This window comes from Haemorhous mexicanus, chromosome 7 (genome assembly GCF_027477595.1).
Source record: "Haemorhous mexicanus isolate bHaeMex1 chromosome 7, bHaeMex1.pri, whole genome shotgun sequence".
Lineage (NCBI taxonomy): Eukaryota > Metazoa > Chordata > Aves > Passeriformes > Fringillidae > Haemorhous > Haemorhous mexicanus.
This window is the reverse complement of record NC_082347.1, coordinates 33146704-33172732: the sequence shown is the minus strand read 5'-3', so window position 1 is coordinate 33172732 and position 26029 is coordinate 33146704. Positions and strand designations below refer to the sequence as shown.

At 37.0% G+C, this 26029-nt stretch overlaps 1 protein-coding gene across 2 annotated transcripts in view; it reads right to left on the bottom strand.

Moving 5' to 3' along the window:
- Positions 1–1324: 1324 nt before the first annotated feature.
- The window catches only part of SHOC2 (SHOC2 leucine rich repeat scaffold protein), a 63625-nt gene continuing 38920 nt past the window's right edge, over positions 1325–26029 (bottom strand). For both annotated transcript variants that reach the window (XM_059851952.1, XM_059851953.1), the window contains 6 exons: positions 14109–14239; positions 11128–11316; positions 9714–9836; positions 7480–7617; positions 6874–6991; positions 1325–5597 (listed from right to left, as the gene is read on the bottom strand). In XM_059851952.1, coding sequence (XP_059707935.1) covers positions 5389–5597; positions 6874–6991; positions 7480–7617; positions 9714–9836; positions 11128–11316; positions 14109–14239 — 908 coding nt within the window. In that variant the 3' untranslated portion in view covers positions 1325–5388. The remainder of the gene's footprint in view (positions 5598–6873; positions 6992–7479; positions 7618–9713; positions 9837–11127; positions 11317–14108; positions 14240–26029) is intronic.

Here is a 26029-nt window from a genome sequence, read left to right as displayed (position 1 = left end):
GATGAACAGGAAAAAAATTGTTAATAAATTTCTAGTTCTACAAGAACTAGGAATTACCAAATGAAATAAGGTGGCATGGTTCAAAACAAACAAAAGGAAGTACTTTTTCACCCAGCACATAATTATATTGTAGAATTATTAGACACAGGATGTTGCAGAGGCCAGAAATACACAGAGATGTAAAATTAAAAAAAAATAAAAGAGAAAGGAAAAATGAAGTTTCTTCTGTGAATTTGCTTCATCTATCAAGGCTACTAAATGCAGTGATGCAGATGCTGTTTCCTTTCTGCAAGCCCTTCCAACAGTGGTTGGTGAGGCCTGGAGCAGTACAGCAGAGGAGCTACACATCCTGATCTGCACATCTGCACAGCCCTGTCAGACAGAGGATGGCAGGTGGTCCAACATCACGGCACAGGAGTGCCAGCTGGTGAGCACACTGCCTTGTTTTCAGTCTGTCAGATCACTTATGGTTACAGGGACTGACTCACCTCAAAGACCAAAGTTTGGGTATTTTGATCAGAGTCTCTAGTGATTTTAATCAGCAGGGACCTGATGAAATGACAGCAGCACTCATTATTGCACGAGTGACTGCTTCACACTATGAGGGCTGCTACCAACTTTTTAAAGCGACCAGCTGCAGTCCTCTTCCTCTTTCCTCACGTCCCAACCCCTGAAGGTTTTCTATTCTGACTTCCAGAGACACTGGATTTTCGTTTGTTTGTAGGAACAATGTAAGCATGATTTTCTTGAAGCAGTCTGTGCAATGAGCTTGACAGAGCTGGAAGATAATCAGTTTAATCAGTGCCATGGCAGCTTGGCAATACCATCTTTTATTAAACCTGAAGATTAAATGCTGGTGTCTGTGTTTTAGGCATCACAATTCTATACCTACTTTAATTTTGTTGCTGCTGAAATGCATTTTGCACTAAAATCCAAGATTTATTTTCCCCATCAGAGAGAAAGCTGTGGGATTTTTTTTACTACATGCCCCACTAAAACATAACAAAATGAATATAAAATTTTTTACCAATATTTGCTGTACAGAAGGTCTCCAGTCTACATGACTCTGAGTAAAGAAGTTACTATCATCCAACTTTTGAAGTTTCCTGTAATTGCTCTACATGAAAATCTGTATTTTGAGATCTTCTGAAGAGTGATAAGTATTTAAAGAGAACATAGTTCTTAATTATTTGAAGTGCTGCAAAAGTAGACTTACATCCAGGTTAATGTCAGACTAGAAGTACTAGAAAACTTTGAAAAGACTCAGTGGCAGCTTATTTACAAATATACTATTTATAATGAATGCATTGATACAGAATGACTCTTATAAAAAAGCAAGGCAATCTTTTATATAGACATAACAACATTACAATAATTCAGATTAAAAGTACATTTTTGTAGACTGTTTACACTCTCACTTAGCTTTTAACCACAAAATTAGTGTGGTCTGATATTTTTCCACAGAAAAGGTCCTGTGCAGTCCTGGTTAAGATCTAAATCAGAATAATAATAATAAACATAATTTTTTGATATTTGCTAATGAGAAAACAAACCCATTTTTGGATCCTATCATTTGTTTGTAATCATCCTTACTGTGCCTTGAAGTTTGTGTTGTGCAAATTACCACCAACTGCATGTTTCTAACTAGAAGCTGTTTTGGCATTTCTTTTGATACAGCTGAGGTGTGACACTGACAGGAAAATTCTTCGTTGCATCCAGATATGAAAAGTGTCCTGATATGGATTTGTGCTGATTTAGAAGTTTAATTTATTTTTGGGACTAAAAAAAGGGGGGAGGAAAAATAACCTAATTGTTAAATAAAAGAGATTTCTCAATCTCCAAGGATTGAAGATGACACTTGAATTCCAGGTGACACAATGGGTTTAAGCACTAACCAGGAGAGAAAATCCAAGTACCAAACTTGAATATGGGACAGCAAGAGACAAAATTTTAAAAGGCTTATGCTAAAAAACTTTTGCAAAGAATTATAAAAAACATTCTTTTTTAGTAAATTAAAATGCAATATGTGACCAACATGAGTCACAAGAGCAACTGTTCCTTCTTTTCAAGGTTTAGCAAATCTCTGATCTGCTTTATACTTTTCCAGACTTTCATAATTCTACATAGTCTGTAATAATTTAGCTTGTTAAATCAAGGCATGATTCAGGATATGTATGTACACAGCCACAGACACATACAAAATAGATATTTTGGCTATGGACAAGTAATCAAGGACATGATTTTCGCCCAAAGTAAGGCTGTCATATTTTTCAGTAACAGTTCTAAATTATTTCCCTCACTATAGCAAGGAGAATAATGTTTAATACAAGTATCTGGGAATCAGTTGTTTCTCAATCTTATTTTCAAAAATGCTGTAAATAATTTATTTCTCCACCTTGTCTATGCTTTCACACATGTATAGATACACAAATACATTTTTGTATTTATGTATACATACAGTTGTCAGAATAAAGTTCTTTCCATTCATACTTTAACTGATATGGGCAAATAAAATTCTGAAACCTGTGTAAGCCAGTATGTGTGTTCAACTGAATGTCACCAGGCAAAAAAACCACCTAGAATCTATACCAGTTAATAATCCAGCATCCTGGGGAATGCAAAAGTCTGTTATTTCAGGAGGCAAGACTATTTTGAATTATCAAAATGGCTGTGTTTATAGGGATCTATGTATCGATCTGGATATAAATCCATGTATTGTACTTATATGGATTTATATGCATGTATTTCCAATCTGTGCCAGATATTTAATGCTTTAAACTTTCAGATCATTTTAAAGAACTTTTCAGATTCTTCTGACTTGATTTCTCCTACACCAGAACTTCTCTCACACTGCTCTTATTCAAATCTCCCTTGAGACACTGAAAAAATAAGCATTCACCTCAAAGGGTATAAAATTAAACTCCTAAAACAGGGCTCAGGATTATCTGGCATTGCAACAACCATACTAGTACAAAGATAGTTTGAAAAAAATATCCTGGTTTTAATATAGTAATGAATCAAAACATAGCTTTATTTATTCCTATAAGTGTACTGAAAAGAAGAGCTTGTTTTTAAGTGAGTGTGATGAGCACTATTTTGGTAGCCAACTTCTCCACAGGAATTTGTGTGCGAGAGGGTCAGCTCCAATCATACAGTCATTAACCATGTACCTTAACAAGGTGAATAATCAACATATTTACAAACTAAACAAATTCAATCCCATGAACTCTTATAAAAACGGGATTGAGGAGCAGACAGGGAATGAGACCAAGACGTTTGGAAACACAAGGGGTCGCCACTTTTGCTTTAAGGAACCATATTAACCAAACCAGTTTCCCCCTAGGGACCTGAGGGCACAAACACGGACTTTGCAGTATATTCAGAATTTCAGTCTTGATATTAAGCATTTCAGCATCTTCATATTTGAACACCTTAGTGCTGAGAAAGATTAACTCAGGCAGAACTGTAAGGAACTAGCCTTTTATAAACTAAAGTCTAAACTGAAAAGCTACAGTAGATGTAAAAAAAAAAAAAAAAAAGGGAAGGGGGGAACGACAGAGAGAGTGTGTGAGAAAGAATAGAACATTACTTAGTAAAATCCAGTGACATCTACAATAGTTTTACAGCATGTTTAAGCCCTCTAAGGTTTTATATCTCCACCTGCCTTCCATTTAAAACTTACTCCTTGTTAATGAAAAGACATACAACAAAACAAAATGCAAGTAGATCGAGGAAATATGTCTAAATAAGCACGCCTGAAAGCCAGAAATAATATTCCCAAACTTCTGCATGTGAAACAGATTTCCCATGGCATCCATTGATTTGATTTTGTGCAAAAGGTACAGCCCAGTAAGTCACACTACCCCAGCAGCAATTCCAGTGAGTATAAGCAGAACAGTTCTTGGGTAACCGTGGAATGTGACTGCCTCGAGTTCTTACCCTCCTGAAAAAGGACAACTGCAAGTGCAGCAATAGTGAAAATCTCCCTGAAGCATCTTCTGCCTTCCAAACAGCCAAGAAATTAATGATAAAACTGAATGTCCACTACTTACAGTGTTTCTCTTGAGCTACCAACATCTCTGCACAAATGAAAAAGGTGCCTCTTTTTTAACAGATCGGTTTAATACTGAAACAGATAGGATGAAGTTAAAAAAGAATAATCAAGATACTGAACTGAATATTTTGAAGCAAGTGCCCCAGCTGTGGGGAAAAGTGCATTTAGTTCAGCAGCAAAACAGCACAGTGTGAAGATATTGTGCTTGGACACAGAAGTTCCATAATGGAAGGAGGTACAAGGCAAGTCAAGATATAAAACCATAGTACATTGTTAACCAACCTTAAAACTTACATATATTGCAGTGTTTAAAAGTAAGACACATTCATTTATTGTACAAGGTCTACAAGGAATCCTTAAAATTGCCTGCTGTAGTTTATGACTCAACATTGTAATAAAAATGTACATATATATTATTTCCTTGTCACTTAACTGTACTGTTAGACCTCATGGACTTGTTACTTCACACAATGAAAACCGCTCTTCACTGAGGATACTCCACATTTTTACCAATCTGAAAAGGTTTACTTGTGCTAGAAAAGACCAACTGCAAAAGGCTCAGTTCAGATATGTTATGCCTGCAACTGATAACTCAGGGAAGCAAGACTTAAAGGAATTCAAGCTTTTTTTTTTCTTTTCTTTTTGTTTTGACTGCATCCTTTTCACCTGCCAGTTGTTCTGATGAGTATGTTTTTAGTATACAAACTGGTTGATAAAAATTCATCAGCAGAGGCATATAAACTCTAGATATGATTGATTAAAACAGAGCAAATCAGAATAAAACAAAATCCAGTGATTTACTCTGACTGTAAACAATATAAAAACACCATTTGCTTCAAATCTCAAAATAAGTTAAAAGAAAATACCAACCTCAGGGGACATGACCCTTTCAGGTTTTGACACAAAAAAAAAAAAAAGGGGGAGGGTGGGGAAACAGAAAAGTTCATTATATAACGGTTATACATTTCTCTTAATTGAAAGTAAATCTAAGCAAAACTGGTTTTGTCCCTTAAATTTAAACTTTTAGTTCATTGGCAATTGCTTTAAATGAACTGGCATTTTCAGATTATTCAGACAACTTCCATCAAGTTCAGCAAAGAAAACTTAGACAAGCATTTTTACAGAATTTAAAAAAAAAATCTAAATGGCTATGATTCCTCTATTAGCAGAAACACATAATGCAGTCTTAAATTTGCCTTTTTATATTATTTATATATTTATATATATATAATATAATATAAACCACATATATTATATTATATATACATATACAGACAATTACAACATTAATGCAGTTTGTATTTTGTACAGTGTATTGGACAAGTCGATGAGCATCAGACCATGGCACGATATGGTCCCTGCATTTTTAGGAACTGAATGATGAAGGAGGGTCCTCCTGCAACAATCTGAGGTGGAAGGTGGCTGAGCGGGCAGTTCTCAATACTCATTATCGACAGTTTGCTGCAAAGAGCCAGCTCAAAGGGAAGGCTGTGCAGATTGGGGTTGTCATTCAAATACAGTTCTTCCAGATTCTCCAGTGTACCTGGTTAAAATAAAATAGTAAGTAGTAGTAGTAGTATCTTTTTGATTCATGCAGTTTTTAACTTTTAGACAGAGGCTCTGAGTCCAGTTGAAGACTCTTTCCTACACAGAACCTTGAGTCAGTGAGACTCCTGTTCTCAAGCACAGCAAGTTCTGTTCACCAGTACCTAAGCAAGAACCAATTTGCTTTAATTTCCCTGTAAAAATATTCATTGGGGCATCTCCTTTAGATAATAAAAGAGCTGTAAATATAGAGAATAAGAGAACTGAAAGGGAATTCACCATAGCCATTCACGAGCTATGCAAGTGCAGGCAACATGGAACAGCTATCTAGTCAAAAGAACCTAGGAAATACTAATGCCATACAGGATCTAGTCTCTTTTAAAATATCTATGTCATTCCTTTTATGTAGTTAGAAGCCATATATTAAAGACCTGAAACCATAATTGTCATGTGTCACAGTAAAGAAGAAGAAGAGTGTGACTTCTCTGCACAGAAAGATTAACTTATGAATTTATTAAATGGAACTAACAAGTGTGAAAATTTTTTTCGGAATTAAAATTTTACAGTTTGCCTCTACATATACTGCAATACAGGTTAACCAGAAGCTGGAAAACAGAGTAATTCCTTCTTAAGACTTCCATTTCTCCCTTCAAAATCATAAAAGTCCTCCCCAAAATATTCCCCACTTTCCAATCTTATACATTGTAAACAACTCCTATAACCTAAGAGGCTATTTAATCTTTCACAAGAGAAAGCAGTAGGCAGGGCTCATTGCATAGCAAACCAACCAAAAGGAGAAGCTATAGAAGAAAACAGCTGATAGCATGATACATGAAACAGTCACACCTGAGAATAAGTAACTATTCTCTCATCTGTGAGGACAACCAGCTTTAATAAGTAAACTGTACTGGTACTTTAAATGTTCTTACTGATTTTAATTCCACAGTTAGTTTCCACAGCATCCAAACTCCCTCCACTAGCTTATAAATTACAAAGCTCTGGGTTTAGATTATTTTACATTTTTCTCACATTGAGGCACATATAAGATGAGCAGCTGTAATGGCTCCTCACCAAAGATGATGCAAGAGACAAACCATGCCTTCTTCATCTGCACATCACTCTAGTGCTATTCCTGTGGCATATCCTTCATATCAGGCTGAACATATCTAGAAGTTTCAAATTAATATTGAGGCTTTTACTGATGGGGAAAATAGCTGCCTATGATATGTGCTTTGCCCAGACACACTGCATCAAACCAGACAACAGGATCTTACCAATTTCCTCAGGAAGGTGTGTGAGAAGGTTCTCTCCGAGCCCAAGGTGCGTCAGATTGGTAAGGTGACCAATTCCTCTGGGAAGGGTAGTCAGCTGATTGTTAGTCAGAACCAATTTCTAAGGGAAAAACACATTTTTACAAATTAAATTAATTATTTTTGCTTGGAACGACAGCAAGTAACAAAATATGTGGCTGACAAATGAATGGGTTCTACTCTCCTGAATTTGAACAAGAAAAATTTCAACCATTCATCAACATTTCAAATCTCTACCAGGCATCACTGAATGTAAAAATAAAAAGGTACCTAATAAAACACATACTTAAACATAGAAGATTTCATGAGCATGACTGAAATAATTCCTGGGGTGGTATTATGCTTATGGTACAACAGTTAAAACCTTCAAAAAAGTTTTGTTCAGTATTAACTAATAAAGCTGGGGAACTGTTAATGGGGACTAACTGTGGGTGAAGTTGCACAAGACTCTAAACTTTTGTTTCTATGTCCAGTCTCAAATAGTTTCCACTCATCCAAAAAGCTGCAATTAAATCAGCATGGTGTAAATAAAGGACATAAGATGCTTATCTTGACCAATTATTGTTTCACCTGCAGATCCTTGAGGTAAGCTATTTCATTTGGCAAGGATTCCAGTTTGTTTTCCTCTAGATCTAACTCTCGGAGTTTCCGTAGATTTCCAATTCCATGGGGAAGTTTCTTTAGGAGATTGTTTGACAAGATAAGAACCTCAAAAAAGAAACATCAAACACAGAATTTCAGCAACAAAATAAGTAAATAACAGAATAAAATACTTTTTTTTTTTCATATTTTCAAGTAATTAAGTCCAATATTAGCCTACATTTACATTAAGGAAGTAGTTGAACATTTAAAAAAAATAAAACAAGTTAGTGATTTAACATAATTTTTTGCAAGTCTTTAATGATAAAAATACATACATTTAGGATATACTTCTTTCAAATATTATTATACATAATAATAAATGCAAAGCAAAAATAATAGAAACCTTATTTCTTCAAATGACCAAAGAAAAACAATTTCTTCCTGAATTTGCCTATCATTTTGTTATGCTTCCTTATAGCTATCTCATAATCATGTTTTACATTATTTGCTGTGCTTGCCAAATCCTCCTTAAAAAGCTTAGTACTTCCTCTTCTCCCTGTGTCCCTTTGGTTAGGAGCAGCAGCAAATAAACACACAGATGGGAGCACCTAAGCAGAACACTGGCTTTCCAAAATGGGCTGCCATCACACACCCACGCCTACTACGGTGATGTCCTCTTGTTTTTCTCTTCCTTTCTGAGCTGAATTATAAATGCCCCAGGTTGAAGAAGTGTATCCTTATTTGCAGGGTTAGCAGAGTTAACAGTTATTCATTATTTCACAGGCAAGTTAACAGGGGTTACACTAATACACCATTTTTCCTCCAGAGAAACCCTGCAGTTCTTGGAAGTAATCAAGCCTCATAACAGCACCATGAGTCGTCAGGTAATTAATTACTGATTAAACAATGCTATTATCTAGCTCTTTAAGGAGGCACATTGAGACATGAGGATGTGAAAGGGCAGCCAGCATGGACCCTCGTGCCAGCCACACACAACCAGCCAAGGTTGCAAGTGCCTGTCTTCTACCAATAATCCCAACTCTCACTGGCTTCATATAACATGAAAACACCACAGGCAGGAACAAAACAAAGGCATGGTGAGAATCAAAGTGAAAATCAAAGTGAAGAAAAGCCAGTGCCAGAGGATTAGCATAAGCAGCATTTCAGTGACCATCCTTTATGCACTACACATGCATGGAGCAGTGAAAACAGTAATGTTTTAATTGCCTATCAAGAAACAAAGGCAGGAACAGACAGTATTACCTACGTGCAATGCAGCTGACTTAGCACTGCTGTGGGAACCTTCACTTTTGTGTAAACACCGCCCAAACAGCCCTTTGTGTTTGATTTTTTAATTACAGAGAAACAGTGGTAACAGGTCAGCAAACCAAGCAGCTCTCCAGCTTCAGCAGCTGACAGACCACCAGCAAACCCAGTTGTTAGAGGTTACTAATTTCCCAATCACATCAACCACAGCCTTCACTTAAAAGGGAACTGGGCTATTAAGTAACTATTACTCTGTCATAATTTTAGCCCCTCACTGCAGGAATAATTAAGTATTCACAGAAGAAGTCACATTAGAAATTTGCAATTTCAAATATGCCATTTGTTATAGTTCTTTAACAGATTTTTCCCAGCAACTCACAGAGCCTACGATGTCCCCTCAACTGCCCAAACAAGTACCTCTGTCTTTCTGTCCCTCCAAGGCAATAATTTGGCTGTGCTGATGGTACCCTGAGAAACAGGCTGAGGGGGACAGAGCAGGTTTAGTTAATGCTTTTAACCTGCAAGTTCTTCCCCCTCAAAGGCTGAGAATTCACACCTGGCTGCCTACGAGGTTCACAGAGCAACACTCAAGCCACCCCTGGCTGTCAGACATTTCATTATGTTTTTCTGATCCCTGCTGCTTCCATGCTGGTCTCCAGGAATAGAACCAAGTTCAGCAACGTTGCATTTACAACACTGATTCCTGCTGAGAAACATTTTTCTTCTACCTGGCTAAAAATATAGCTGTAGGTAGTGGTTTGTGCACACTCACCAAGAGCCTAAACATTCAAAAGCCATTGACGACAGCCACAAACAGATGCAACAGGGGATCAAACAGCACAGATACACACATTTATTTAGCTTTATTTGACCCAAAAATAATATTACTTAAACCTGAAGTAGAGAATCCCTATGTTGCAAGTATTTACTTAGCTGTTAACTTCTACTCTTCTCACCTCAAGAGAAACAAGCCCAGAGACATCCTCAGGGATTTTTGTGAGCTGGTTAGTCGCTAAGTTCAGTTCTACCATACTTGTCCAAGTCCCAAAGTCCAAGGGGAGAGACGTCAGCTGATTGTCCTGTGATTTAACATATCAAACATTTAGGGTCTGCCCTTGCCAGAGGCTGGGAAGGCATCTGACAGATTAAACAAACTGCTAATAGAAATACTTCATAACAACATAGTTGATAATGAAATCAGAAGAACAAAATGTTGGTGATTGGCCAATTTTTTTCAAATTCCACCAAACATCAATGGTACCAATCTAGAGTTACAGAATTGACTCTCTGTTACTAATATGAACTGAAGTGGAAAAATAAGAAGCAAAAAATTCTCAAAATCTCATACTATGGTTAAAACAACTTTTGTCCTATTTCTGCTGAATACAATAGATGGTGAGTTCAAGAAGAGAAAGTTCACTGTAACTTACAAAGGCACTATCAGCAAATGTTTGAATCCTAAAAATATACGGAGTTTAAAAAAAAAAAACCAAACAAACCAATGAAGAGAATAAACACCATCACTAAAAAATCCCACCAGAACCCACACCCTGCTGAGGGGAAAAAAGCCAACAAACCCACAACCAAAAAAAAAAAAGAACCAAAAAGCCCCCATATACTTTAATGTCTCAGAGTAAAAGCATCTGAAATTACTCAGAACATGCTACTGCTCAAAATATTTTTTAAATTTTTTATTTAGACCAGACACCACAAAATCTTTCCAAAAAACGGTCACACAAAGTTGTGGTAAACAGGCAAAGTAACAAATGGGTATGTGAAAAAACTGGACAATGCAAATCGAGGATTCATTTGTCTCAAACTGTATTCTAAAACAGTAGCTGAGCTTAGCTACTGCTCAAGCATTTCTTGAAATAAATCTATTAACAGAAAAATAAAATCTTTTTTCCCTACTTTAACTGTATAAGCACACCTAAAAGTTCTTTTGCTGTGCTCTTCAACTACAGCCAAAAGTCTCTAGACTTAGGTTTTGAAAGACAATATTAAAAAAAATTATTTTACATAGTTATGTTTATAATGTAAACTGTAACAGTGTCTGAGAGAGAAATAAGCTAATCTACATGTTTGTGTCCGATGTGGATATTCAAGAACTTTGCAGCCAGCTTTCTTATTTTCATTGTTTAAACTTAAGCAAATGTGACAAAATCTTAACAAACAAAACATAAAGAAATATAGAAACATCTTGAAAGCACAATTCTATACTGATACAGAATTATTTATATATGTGATAGCAGCAGCATCCACTTCAGCATGATAAATTCATTCCTTACATTATTAAGTTTGCCAGAATTCATGGAGCAGCAAACAGTGCTCCTCATTGATTTTACACAGTAGCATGTTTCTGTGCCTCACCTTCATGTTCAGCTTACTTAATACTTTAGCTCTGGAGAAAATTCCAAAGGGGATTTTATTGATGCGGTTGTGCTCCATATTGAGAGAGTAGATTGTGGAGAACTGGGACGGGCCACCCACAGGATAGGACTGGAAGCAGTTCCTGGCCAATGTTAAACTAGTCAGTTTGACAAGGCTGGATAAAAGACCCTGTAGAAAGAAGAAAACCACCCAAGAACTTAGGACAGATTTATTTGAATGCATCTCTTTTCCCTTATGGGTCTAATTAGAAATGTTTTTCCCCCTCAAATCCATCCCCTGAAGAAGTGTTGCAACACACAAACCAGTGTTAAATTTGATAAAACTTCCACCAGCAACAATCTCTGTTCACAGTCATCAGCCACTACCTTATTTCCCCCTTCCTCCCTGCATGCTGACAGATACAAAAAAAGCAAACATACCACATTTAAAAGCACAGGTTTGGGAGGTTTGGTAACTCTTTTCTCCTCTGAAAGCAATTTTTCTAATGACATGTTGCTCCAGGAGTGCAGGGACAGCGTGTCCATCCCATCCCCAGCAGCTGTTTTGGCTCGAGCAACTCACCCACATCAAAATGGAGCCCAAAGAAATATCAACCCCACACAACGGCTCCCAAAAGAGGCATTTGATAATTCCAATACAAATCCTTGGTAACTTCATAAAAATCCATACTGTGATCACATCTTGTTAGTGTCTTGTAATTATACCATAATAGTTTCAGATAAGCAGACAGAGAAAAAGAATAGGATGGGTTGGAAAATTCCATTGTTTTTTCCTTTTTCTAAAATATTCCTAAGTAGTTACTGCTCTATTTTTTTCCCCCCTTAAAAAATAAAAAGCAAGAAGCCTGTAGGTTAACTGGATAGCAAGGGCTGCCCATTGAATCCAGAGTTTAATTTCTTTTGACAATCTAATTAGATTCCAAAATCCCAGCAGCCCATATCTCAGTTCATCTGTTAGTTACGTGCCAAGCACATTGCTGGAACTGTGGAGATGGATAATGAGATCTAAATTACTGCTGAAGTGTCACCTTTGCTTATTACTACACCAATTTGAATCCAGCCCTATTTGCTTAAGTATGACAGAAATTGGAGATTTATGCATGGCATTACATACCATAAATAATGCAACATCTGCAATCAGGAATGAGCAGTAACAAGATAATGATTCCAACCATATTCCTAATGTCAGTATTTCTGGATTGCAATTTGAGCTCCATATTCAGTGCAAATGCTTTAAGAACATGGCTCTGCTGTTTCACCAGGAAAGCTTTGGCTACTTTTATAAATAAAAATTACTTTTAACCTAAAAAGTAATGTGAATTATGTCAATTGTGTAAATATTAGGTGTATTTATATTAGGTATATAAAGTTAAAAATTTACTTTATATACCTTTATATTAGGTATATAAAGTTTATTAACATTATTGTAAATAAAATAGATCTAAAATGGATTACCTACATGCCCTGGCTAAAACTTTAGACAGTGGGGGCTTCTCAGCAAATATCAGAGAAGTATTTCCCCCACTACAGATAAAATAATGGATCTTCAAATCAGCATTAATCTAACCTAATCATTAATTAATATAATCTTTGGTTAGGAAATATTGTTTCTACCTCTACTTTAATTAACAGATATTAGTCCTAGGGTTAGGCAGTCCCTGAGCTCTAAAGACAGTTTATTGCTTCAGATGAATCTTGGCATTTCAAAAAGCTGGTTTTGAAGGCTGCTTGTATACCAAAAAAGTATCTAAAATATGTTAGCTAATTCACTCTAATAGCCTAGAGTAATTAAATGCATTTGAAGGGAAGCAAGAGAGCTTTGGCAGTACAAAGAGAACAATGCTCTTACATCTATGAGAGCTGTGGCAGTGCTGCCTTCTTCCAGCCCATCCTTTTAAGATAAAATATTTATTAGGCATTGTGTCAGCAGCTTCAGCTATGTTTCGAAATTCAGAAATTTCTTCTACAAACACAGTTCTTTCTCTTATAGCACAACATGTTTTATTTTAAAGAGATTACAGTATAAACTATACACTTCTGCAAACTTAAGTGTTAAAATATTGTGGGCAAATATACCTGAAGAAGGCAGCACAGTTACAAAGAGGTTTGTATTATGACTGAATATGTTTTAAAGCAAGTAATCATTCCTCACATTAGCTTTTTGTAATTACATTGCAGCTGCTTTTGTAACACATCTGGGTGGGGTGGGCTAGCTTAGCTCTTATCCTAAAAGCAGCCTGGTGGCTTTCACTCTAGCATTTTCTTAAATTATCATCTTGCACAAACATTTATTGAATTCTGTTTCAGTCTATCATTGACGAGCTCAGAAATTTATCAGAGGAAAATTAGTTACTTACTGCCCTTTGTTACTGTAAATACTTTGCCCAATTCCAAATGCATTTTTTCTTCTATTTATAGTTTGCTATATACATATTTAGATAACCTTTAGCCTCATTTTATACTAGTAATTTAGATGACTTGGGGTCGTGGGGATGACAGCTTAGGAAAGCAGTTTGACCATCATTAAAACAGAAGAAGAAATTGAATAAATATCCAAAATAAGAAGCAATCATATCAGATTTTTCTTCTGTCAACTGAACAATTACTTCCAGGCACTAATGCTTCACAAAGCAGAAACACTGAGAAACATTTACATGGCTTGAAGGGTGGGAATCTGAACTCTTTATTTAAGGTTTTCTAATGATACAGCACAGCAAATACAACCACATGTGCTGCCCCCAGTTTTGACTCAAGTTGTATGACACTGGTCTTTCTATACTGATTAAATATACCTAATATTTACACAACTGACATAATTCACATTACTTTTAGGTTAAAACAAAGGGCATTCCTCAGAGTTAAGAGGCAAGATGAAATAATTTCCCTTGTTCCACTCCCTTTACAAAACACTGATGTTCTCCAGCAGCATCCCCTCCCCAGTCCACTCCCTCTACTCCTCACCTCTGGTAAAGTAGAAATGTTGTTGTTCTCCAAGTTCAGCTCATCAAGTTCACTGCATTTTGCTAAAGACTTGGGAATTGCTGACAGCCTATTGTACCTCAGGCCAAGACGACTTAGACTGGACAGATTTCCTACGGATAGAAAACAGGTGTTAACATGCTGTGAGAATCACACAAACACACAGAACAAGGTGTGACTTCTGATTCTTCTGTTGTCTCTCACCCTACACTTCAAAATTTCAAATGGTGAAATGGAGCTATCATCCCAAAACAGGAAAATTCACAGATTTCCAATGCTGGAGTCAACCATGCAGAAGTAGATTGTGCATATTAAATATAATTCTGAAGTTCTGCATAATATGATAAGCAAGCAAATCTTATTGTCCTGTTGTAAAAGTCCTCCTATCCTGATCTTTCTACCATCAAAACACACTATCATTTTCCAGATATCCCAAAATGACTTTTTAAAAATACAGACAGTATCATTCAATGCCATGAATCATATTACCAGAACCTGGGCATGGATCATACAACTCAGGTCCTGGCAAAACAATTTCCTCTGCAGGGGAAAAAAACCCCACAGCTTTACCATCTACCAACAGCAAGAAAACCTTTAATAGGGGATAGGAAAAACCTTAGAATTCTCAAGTTTTTGAATGATACTGAAGGAAAAGTCTGGAGGAAGTCTACAAAAATCTGGACAGTAGTGCATGTAAAAATATTTCTGAATATTGCTAGGCTGATAGTCCCAGTCAATATGTCTTTCTGTCAGGGAATAAAAATCTCAAGAAACTTGCAACTTGAAAATTTCCCATCTGAAGCTCCCTTTAGCTCCAACCCTTATCATCTAACAAGTACTAAAGACCAAAACCAACTGCTCAAGGATGTTGAACTATAGGGTGCTGAGGCATTTAGCCTCTCCTGCAGATACCAAGGCCTTGAATTTCACTGAAAAGCCAACTACCAAATTGTACAAAGAAACTTGACCTCTGGCTCATGCCTACAGATGAAGGCATCAGTGCAGGTGACTTCCTCAGAAAAGGTGTCTGTGCAGGTGTGGACTTCACACCAGGGGAGCTTGTGAACACACAATTAATTCACACAACCAGTTCCTTGCAAAACATTTGCTGGTTTACACTCACTTTTAGGACCACCCATGGCACAACACCTTTGTTCTGCAAATTGAAGTACCAGACCAACATATTAGAAAGGAAACACAGAATTTAACAAATGGTAGAATGAATAACCAGAAGAATTTTAGAAGATGAAGGGGTCTTAATATGTACAGCCTAACTGCTCATTAAGTGAAGGCTGTATTACTGTCTGTGCATGTGCACTTATACAAAAACCTTATACAAACTGGAGCACAACAAAGGAAGAAGTGAATATAGAGTATATCTGCTACACAGAGAAAAACTTTCAACAAAGAAAGCAACAAAATATCTCTTTCCTGAACCTAGTCAAAATAAATGCCCCAACATCACCAAATAGTTGGGAATGTAGATAATAAAAACTTGAAACTGGAAAGAATGTTGTATGATTTCGCCGTAGTTTCTAAAACAGAGAAGTCACAAGAGTAGTGAAAGTAAAACAACAAAACAAAAAACATTAGCTCCCCCATAAAACTGCAACTGAAAAAAATCCAAACCCCACAAATCCCTTAATATAGAACAAAAATCTATATTCTACATCTACATCTTCCAAATCAAGAAAAAAAGAGGATGAGTTTTCAGTGTGTATCTGATAATTATCTGACAAGCTTGGCAACAAATTTTTCTTACTATCATCAACCAAAGTCACAACAGGTAGCTACACACCATTGCTTAACTAATAGTATTTTCAATTGGGTGTTGAGTTCTATTTTTTAAAGTGCTGGATTCTAAACAAGTATAAAATTAAGTTTTATAGAAGCAGCAAAGAAAGTCGTCACTTAATGTGAAAAAGGCATTTAAAATCCAAGGCTATCAATACTGCACTGCAGTGCACAAATCTTCATCTTTTCCTGTTAAATCCTGCAATGCATATACACACTAAAGAGAATAATTAAGACCTGTTCTGATCCTACAGTCCACTAGTATAAAGACACAGATTTGTAAATAACTTAGCTATTTCATGCTGTATTTGTGAGATCAGGCATTACTGGCTGAATAAAAAACTGGCCTCACTTCACACAAAAAACGTTCTATTGCAAGGCTCCAAGATCATTAGGATTTGCCATTCTAGGGATGAACAAAGCACAACCTGGCTGTAGTTCTCTGAATTGTTAGTTAATATTTTACTAAAGAATGAATAACAAATTTCACACAAAGTAAGATATAAACCTACTATTCTTTTCACTACCTAAAACATGCGCTAGATGCTGATCTGGATTTTTCAGGAGAAAAGGAAGAACAGGGAAGTAGACAGCGTGATGCCAACTGTTGCTTAGCAATACAACATTGCTGTGCCAGTTCCAGATTGTGAGCACAGGCTGTATGTACATGGCTCTCTTCCTACCAGCAATGTGGCATTTCAGAAAAATGAAAGAAGGCATCCACTAGAGAGAGTCAAAATGTACCATAAAGAAGAGAATGACACACGTTGGCAATCCTCATGACATTATCATAAGGAGAAAGGAGGCATAAATAGCAGCTCCCAGTAATTTCTCCTTATCATGAGTAGCATTTCTTAATAGAACTTTATCACTGTTTCTTTACTAGTTATCTTTCTTCTCCATAGGAAAGGCACACAAAGGCATAATAGAAGACACATCGTGTGTATACCACATTCCTTGTGATTGTTTCACACAACACAGCACTAAATACAATTATTCCTGAGGACAAACCAGTAAGATTTCAGCTGCAGCTGCATCAGTAGCACCTCTCCCACTGCTCTTGGAAGGACTGTCCTGAGCCCAGCTGATACAGGCAACATGAGCTACCTTCTCATTTCAAACCAGAATTTATTTACAGCCTCACAGTCTTCTGTCAACAAGACTCAGCTACCTTTTCATCCTTGGAGTGCATACACACACCTGATTGTGAATGCATCACAGTGTGAAACTCTTATCAGCTTTTATCTTCATATGCTGGACAAGCCAGATCCTAGACCCAGCTTCACAAAACAGGAGACAGCTCTTCCCTCTGCCCAGTGTGTCCAAGTTAACTTTTCTTTTTAAAAGTAATGAACCAGTACAATGTTAACATTTGCCTCCAGGAGCCAGTTGGCTAGCATGAAAACCAAGTGACAAACTGTTTTACCACAGAAACTGTCACAAGTTGCTCAAGACCACACCTGGTGCACTGAATCATCAAATGATCCCACTTACAGCTCCCTGAGCTCAGGGTTACCCAGCTGATACCTGTATTTGGAGTTGCTTTACAGTGCTTGCACTCATCTCTGTCATTCCCAGCTCAGCTACTGCTTTCTGAGATGGAACAGCACTAGGTATCTGCTGATAAGCTGTCAGGCCAGGTCTGGAATAAGGCAAGGAAGGTAACAACTGATCATGATCAGCTCAGACGGTCACCAGGACCATTTGCAGTTGTACTTTTGTCACTGGAGCCGTACCTCAGCAGCTGCTCTGAACCAGCCCCTCGCAGGTAATGACTCAGAAAACGCTGCACTGGATGTTCATGTACGTGACAGTTTGATAACCACAACTGAAAAGCAGATACCAGCAGGAAAAGCAACAAGTAAAACGCCTTCCAACTTGTTTTCTTAGAGAGCCTGTTATGAAAACCCTTGTAAACTCAACTGCCTTATTCAGTGGTACTTCTAAAAATAAGATTGCAAAGCCTGACGAAGCCCTGAACTCACACCAGGCCTAAGCAAGTCACTGAAAAGTCACTTGCTTTAGTTCAACTTTTGTCAGAAATAGTTACTCTTGGGACCCAGGTCTCAGAGATGCCTTGTCTCAGGACCATTTTCTCACCAGCACAGCATTAACACCCATGAGCAGATGCCAGCTCTCAGTATTGAAGCAACCTAAGCACAGAATTCATAATCCCTTCAGTGGAGTGACTTTATGTCTCTCTCAGGATTAGCTGCTTCATTTACACAGAAGTGAATTAAAAATCCTCAGTAGCATGCAAATCCAGAAATATTAGATTAAACTGATACTATAAAAGGGATGCGAAATAGATAGTTTAAATTAATTCTTTATTAAGGCTACTTCAAAAATATTAATCGAAGGAAAAACAGGTGTTTGCCAATCCCCCCCCCCCCAAAAAAAAAAACAAAAGAGAAGACAGAAAATAAAGCAGAAAACTATGCTAACAAACCAATATTTTTTTAGAAAGACGACCTGAAGTGGTCTCTACATCTCTTTTTTAAGTATTTCAAAATCAAGAGAAAAAAGAACTGGTAAGCTGAATAATCTAAAGAAATACAAATTCCTAATTCAAAGTCCTACTAGTGCTTTTTAAACAGAGTGATAAATGCTCTCTTCTTCTGAGATTTACCCCACCTCTTCCTTTCCCTCCCTTACTTAAAATAATCCTTCAAATTCCCTATCCTTAGATAAAAGGTCCTTATTAATGTGAAACTTAATTCATCAAGCTAATTTGCCATCAGGATCAGTTGCTTTCTTTTAAATAAACCAAAAGCATCCGATCAATTTAAAAATCTGTTCACTAGACAAAACTTGTACAGATAATGTTAAAAACACAAATTGGACTTATACGAGCTGTGCACATCAAAATCCCGTAAGATCAACAGTATATGTGAACTTCAGCCCAGAACAGAAAATTGCAGGAACCTACTACAAACAACATGGCACTATTAAGTATTTCAGATGGTCTAACCTGTATAAATATTCTTAGATTTTGATTTGACTCTACTTGGCACACAATGAGCAGTCACCTACTAAAGAACATGTTTTACATGGCCACATGTTACTTCATAGAGTGCCATGTGCTTAATTCACTGAGGGATCTTCTAGCAAAAAACGAAATTGCCTGGTTTGCATACAAAAGATACCAGGTGTCATCTTTAACTAACTGAAAGCAAGAAGTACAGCTAAAATAAATAATACTTTAAAAAAATTAAACTTGATGTCACTTTAAAAAAAAATACATTAATTAAATTTAATATACCACATGATATTAATCTTGCAGTGAGATGATAATATGAAATAAATTTCAAATTGTATGGGAGATAGCAGACATGCTAGAGATGAGCATTTGTGGACAGAGATTATTAAACACTGCATTCAGATATTTCAACAGTGGCTCCTGGTTTCAAATAGCCCTGAGTCAGAAGATGCCCGTACCACACTTTGTACTTACTATATACAAGTTTTCCAGATATCAGCCAACCCCTTTGTGACAACTTTTTAACTGCATAACAGATTTTTAGGTGAAAGGAGCTGTTGGTGAGTTTAATCTAATCTCTTATCAGAAAGCAAACCAGTGTCCCTGATAGCTGTAGAGTAAAACGAAAGGCTTCAGGTAAAGCGTTTAACCTTCAGTTGCGCTCCACAAGCACAGAGCAACAGCACAAAGTGACTGGTCCAACAAGACACCCCAAAAGACATCTCAGTGATCCCTGCTGCAGAGGAAACAAGAACAAAATCCCACAGCCATTATTCATCTGGTCTGGGGGCACCTTCTTCCTAAGTTGAAGCTTGTAGGTTTATACAAATTAAAACTTGTGTCACCGACCATCATCTGAGAGACAACAAAACCCTTCTACAACCCCTACATCCCTAATGTTTAATATGCTCTGGCTAAAGGCTGATGCCCTAGAAAAATGGGAGTGGAAACAGAAAGGTGATGGTGGTGGGAGGGCAACCACTCTTAGCAGAACTGCAGGAGAGAAGAGAATTCCTCCTGATCATTACTACCAACTACCAAAGCCAAAGCATAACTGTTCTGTTCCAAATACAAAAGTATAGTTAAACACAATACAAAGTCTGACATAAATTTACTGGTTTAACAGTAAAGTGACTTTGAGTGTATTTTAATTTTTCTTTTCAGCCACCAATACCTCCTGATATACCAAGCAGCCCAGTGTAGGAGGCAAAATCAAATTCACAAGTTACCAAAATCAGCAGGGTCCATAATTTTTTGCCCTGCTCAAACCAAAGTGCAATATCCTCCTTTTGCAAAGTCTAGGAGTTCTGATGAAGATGTTATCTATTAGAAAGCTATTTAACATTAATTTAAAATTAGTCTCTGCCACCCCTACGAGTTTAAATGCCATCTGAAGATAGCAAAGAGCTCTCTCTACTTTCAGTCTAATGCTATCATCCAAAGACAGGTTTTCACTCATCATATCAATATTAAAAGGCTAATTGTGACCACAGGCAGTCAGTTATTTTTCAATCCGATTCCAGACTCTAACATTGCTGACTGTGTAAAAGATGCACATAAGATACTTGCAAAACCTGAGCAACAAAGGCTCAGGTACCCAATACACACCACACACAACACCTGCATAAGGCTAGAGAGCACAAACTCTTAGTGACACGTTTCTGAAACTGTATAGATGAAAATTCAACTCAAAACTCATTTAATATGCGTTCATCAAAATGCAAGTAACTCACAGACCCACTTGTCTCAATTCTGATGTGTTCCTTTGAATCATTCTTCCCTTGTGCCTGCTTCTCACATAAAGAAAATAAGATTATAGGCTTTTTCTTTCTGCAGTATACTAATCATTCCGAAAATGCTGAGCTGCAGTTATAACACATCCGTACACACTGGTCTCTGCATCTAATTACTGTGTGAAGGTACATGCATTCACTAAAATGAACTGCCCCCATTCTAGTCTTAGGATGAATATCCAACCAAAATACAAAATAAAAAATATTTTCATAAATGCATTGAATCAATAAACTCAGAATTAATTAGCCATTAGAAGCTATCCTAAGCTTTAATGAAATAGTACATATGAATTTAACTATATTGGGTTTGCATTGGAAATGTATTAATTAAAACATAAATACAAAACACTTCACATTGCAACAGAGACAAAAACAAGCTGGACCTTACTTTGAGCTATCAATGAAAGCATTTCATTTTACTCAATTCACACTGTATACAGTAAGACAAACCAACTGAAATTTATTTAATTTAATTTTTCATTGGTAGTCTTTTTTTCCCCTTTTCAAATGATTATTAAAAGCCTTTCTGGGAAAGTAAAGAGATAAATAAATGTAAATCCTATTGTATGAACAGTTTATACCTAACTGGCAATGTGATAAAAACATTAACCTTTCTTAAGTGAAAGATGTGTTTAATTTTTTAAGTTTGCCCTACTATATAAAGAAAACATGAAATGTACAACAAATGAATATATCTTAACAATTTTAGCTAATTAAGTAATGTGAGAATTATTTTATGGAGACCAGGGTTCCACTTTGTATCTTCCCTGCAGTTGAACGCTGTCCAACAGCAGATACCAGGAAACGAACCTAAAGAAAGGGGAAAGAGCACCCTGAAACTTCCTGAAGAGTGTGGGAAGATTCCACAGTGACCTCCCAAATGTTGAAGCAACTGTTATGATTTTCTTCTGCATAAGTGCCATGTCACACTGTGAGCTTTTAGCATCTGCATCAGTCCGTGCAAGCACTGAGACCCAAATCTGCCCTGCCCATCACAGGCAGTACTGTCTGATCTTCACTAGTGTGACACAACACCTCACAGCCTCATGCCTGCCCTTCTGAACTTGGAGGACAAAATGAGCAAGTCACTTCCCATTTGCCCTCCACCTGACATTTTCCAGTCAATTTCACTACTTTACATTTACTAAGTCTAGAATTGAAGGCAACAAGAACCAGAAGTTTTCCTTTATGAGACCACCACGAGAACTAGAACAGGGCTCACAGTAATACAAAAATTAAAAATATTAAAAAAATTAGAGTACCAGAGTGGGAGCCATTGCCTACAATCAGATAAAGAAAAGGCTGGACTAATTGCAATTGCCCAATACTAGCAGAATCCAATTAAAGAAGTTTAATTACCAGCATAGTCCAAGAACAAAACCTTAGACAAAGCACCGAACGTTGATCAGCTCTCCCAAAGTGAGCCTATGGAAAGAGGCTTGATGCCACAAAACAGAATGCTCACTGACCAAAGCACCAGGTCATGCTTAAATGTTGAGAATATGAATCTTGCTGTGAAAGCTGGAGCAGAAGCCTCTACACTTTGCTCCATCAGAACAGTGAGTAATTAACCACATCAAACTCATCGGTCACATCTGAACGTTGCCCCTGATCACTGAGGGAGGGGCAGGTGCTCAGACATTTCAGAACAAGACTCCTGATTTTGCTAAACCTACCAAATTTAAAATACCATTTTAAATTAGCTTCACATTTCTTCAGAAATATCTTTGCTTCTAGGGACTTAAAGCTCTCAACCACAATTTTGCATAAACTGAGTCGTACCAATTCCATCTATCTGGTTCTGATCATTGCTTCATGTTTCATCACCTGTAGGTTTAAAGAGCAAAACAGTGCTCTCAGAGGTACACTGGGGTTAAGCAGGTTAGAAGCATGGTTTGGAGCACATTTCAACCAGCAAAACCAATCAATAAATAGTATTTAACTTCATGAAAGCTGTGATTTCAGCTTCCAGAGCTGTAAATACACTTTCCATTTTCCTAACCATCTCTTAGGAACAGTGCTATGTCAGACACTGGAAAGTGTGTCCATTGAAAGAATTTTCTGTGCTTTTAAAGTATAATTTTGGAACATTTACAACTGACTATTCTTTTTCTTATGAAAATTTCTGTTGCCTTAGATGCCAGTGAATATGGCACATTTGACTATAATCAAAGTGCACACAAAACTAGAAAATTACAAAGCAGATGAAGAATCTGGTATTACTAAAAGCTGTAACTCTGTTTCTGTTATATTTCTTTCTCAAATCAGTTTTTCTATGCTTTTACATATGAAATTGTGAACACATTTGTACAGCATGCTAAAATTAGAAGTTCAAAGAGGGAACACTCACTATGTGGTATTTGCAGGACAAAATTATCTAAGCTATCTTGTAATCCTAAGAAACAATTTACTCCACCCAAAATTTGTTGCCAGTCTCAAAAGTTCAATTAATAATTTTAATATAAATGGTAGGTTATTCACCTTCTGTGTTGGATATATTAGTGTGCCAGCTAAGTATACAGAGATAAGACACTGTGTAAATAAAAGTAGCTAACAATTCCACCACCCTCCAAAATCAAAAAAACTCATCACGACATGGGGGGGATGTGCAATCTGCAATGAAAACACTAAACAGCTACGATCCCACTATGATTTTGATTCTGGGCTTGAGACTTGGAATGTGCTAAGCCATTCCACAAAGCTCATTTTTCTTACAGGAAATGATCTAATATAAAAAGTACTTTACAATTTTCAATCAACAGAAATACAGATATGAATGTATCAAGCCAATATCTATAAAGCAAGGCATTAGGTCACTTCCTGACAACTAATATCTAAAATCGACATTTGTTACTGCACAAAAGCATGCTTCTACAGCATTAGTTGAGAGAAGAACTTGGTGTTTTTACAGAGTGGGTATATTGGCTCTGCAACCTCTGTAATCACTGCTGATGCATAATCCCTTCCCTGCCACTCCCCTGCATGTCACCCTCACGTCCCCTTCTCACAGCTCCAGCACATTTCAGTACATGCTGTTAGTTACCAAACAAGCGGTTTTTTTAAGTTTGGCAGATTCTGAAATCTTCCTGTGGTAAAACCAAAGCTTGTTTATATAGCTGAGCAGTTACTTTCAGAGGGTTTTTTGATGGAGAGGAAAGAGAAATAAAAAGCAAAGGGGGCGGTTTGTTTTTCAAAGCAGCATGACAAAAACATTCTTCTCAAGAAAAACTGAAGCCCCAATCAAAAGGGTGTCAGTGGGGGAGGAAGGGCACAGACCTGGCAGTAATGGAAAGCCTGGTCCATAACAGGAGGCTCATGGGCTCACAGAACATCAAATACTTATAACGAGCAAATGTACTTGGTCTGCTTTGTCCCTAGTCTATAACCCAGAGTTTGACTGAACTGAGAACCATTAACAGCACTCATACAGTGAGCATTCTGACACCTGGAAGCATGGAAACTTTGCAAGAAAAGGCAGTCATGGCAAGCAGCAGGAAGGGACAGAACGTGCAGTGAGAGCTGGAGAGGCCCAAGGGCCGCCCCAGCCGTGCGCAGGCAGCCACGCGCCATTGACTCGCTGGGCTTTTCTCAGCACTCAGAGTTTCTCGCTGAACAATGCCAACCACAAAGCAAGCTGTAATCTAAAAATCATGCCACAACTTGCTTTCGTATGTTGAACCAAAACTGCAATGACTAAGAAATAAAGCCAATGTTGCTGAACTGGCTACGGCTGCCTTTTCTGCAACATGCATAAATGTAGGCTGATCATTATCATTTAAGATGGAACCTAAAGCTTTCCCTTCACTATTAAATTCTGTTTGCAAACTACAGGAGGCACAAACATGGATTTCTGATTTTAAGTTCTTATTTAAATACTTTTTTCTAACTTACTGTTTACAAGAGAGATTTTCCAGTGGAGCAAAACTGAACTAGGATAAGGTTAACGACACGATGGTTCACTCCTGTCTCCTACCATTATTCAGCTATCTTTGGTGGTTTCTTGAGCTTTAAAACATTGATATTCAGCTCTGATAAGCATGTAAAGAGACAGCTACCAACATTTAAAAGCAAGTAACTTCTACACATTATAAAGACAATGCAAGGGAAAAACTAAACAAAGAAAACAGAAATCCAGTCCAACCAGGTATGAACCTGACTCAAAAGAAACCACCTAAGCTTACAGAAACTTTCTGAAGAAATAGGTGAGTCCAAACTATCTTGACTGCAGAGTGAGCAATTTCCTATCTATCACAAGTGACTTAACTGCCTAATAACTTTGTGCCTCTCCTACCCAGAGACCTTTCCCTATAAGTACAGTCTTGCAGCATATTACAAGTGAGATTTTTCTGGCTCTTTGAGACATTCAGTGACTACCAGGCATTAAACAACTTAGTAAATCATACCATTACTCTTCACAGGAATTAACAGCATTAGTCTATAAGCCTTGAATATGGAAATCTCACACTTGCTTAGAGAATTTTTCCCATAATTAACAGTTTATCCAGGGAACTCACTCCCTAAATGTGACACATACACTACACATAAGTGTTATGTAAAACAACATCCAGCAAGATTTACAAAATAGCAACAAAAATAAAGCCTGTACTTATGAATGGTGTAAGTTAGATGCAAACTGCAGATGGAATGGGATCTCCAGAGTTTAAAAATATCAGTCCAGGAAAGAAGTTTAGTTTCAGTGGATACATCATCAGTGTAAACTCTGCTCATGTCAAACCTTCTCAACCAAAAGCCATAGTAACTTCATCCTCAAAAATTTACCCCTAGAAGAAAAGCTGGAGTGTCATTAAATGGTTCCTCACTATACCATGCACTAAAGTAAATTAATAAGTACTCAACACTGAATACCATTAAACTGATAATGTTCATTCTACTGAGTATGTTCTGGTGACAGAACTTAAAATCATGATGGCCTTGTTTTTAGTCTTTTTAAATCACAGCAGCCATCTTTTTCTGCCATCTGTTTAAAACTGATTTAATGAGATAGGAAAAGGCATATTTTGTTGCTCTGTCCTATATGAGATACTGAAACCAACCAGGACTGTTTATCTTAGTCTATGATTCCCAATGCAAGTTGCAACTTGCAAACTCTCTGTGTTCTCTTGCATAAGAGCATAATGACCTCGTGGACTTGGGAGATTTTTTAAATGTTCCACCAAAGAACATAATATATACATAATTATTTTAAAACATTTAAGATTTTAGTTCTATTTTTCTTTAGGCAAAGATGTAAGTTAAAATTATCTGCCAAAGTACTGCACTTCAGCTATTAGTGAGCCTTTCATTTCTTCATATGCTCAGCTTCCTTACAGAATGAA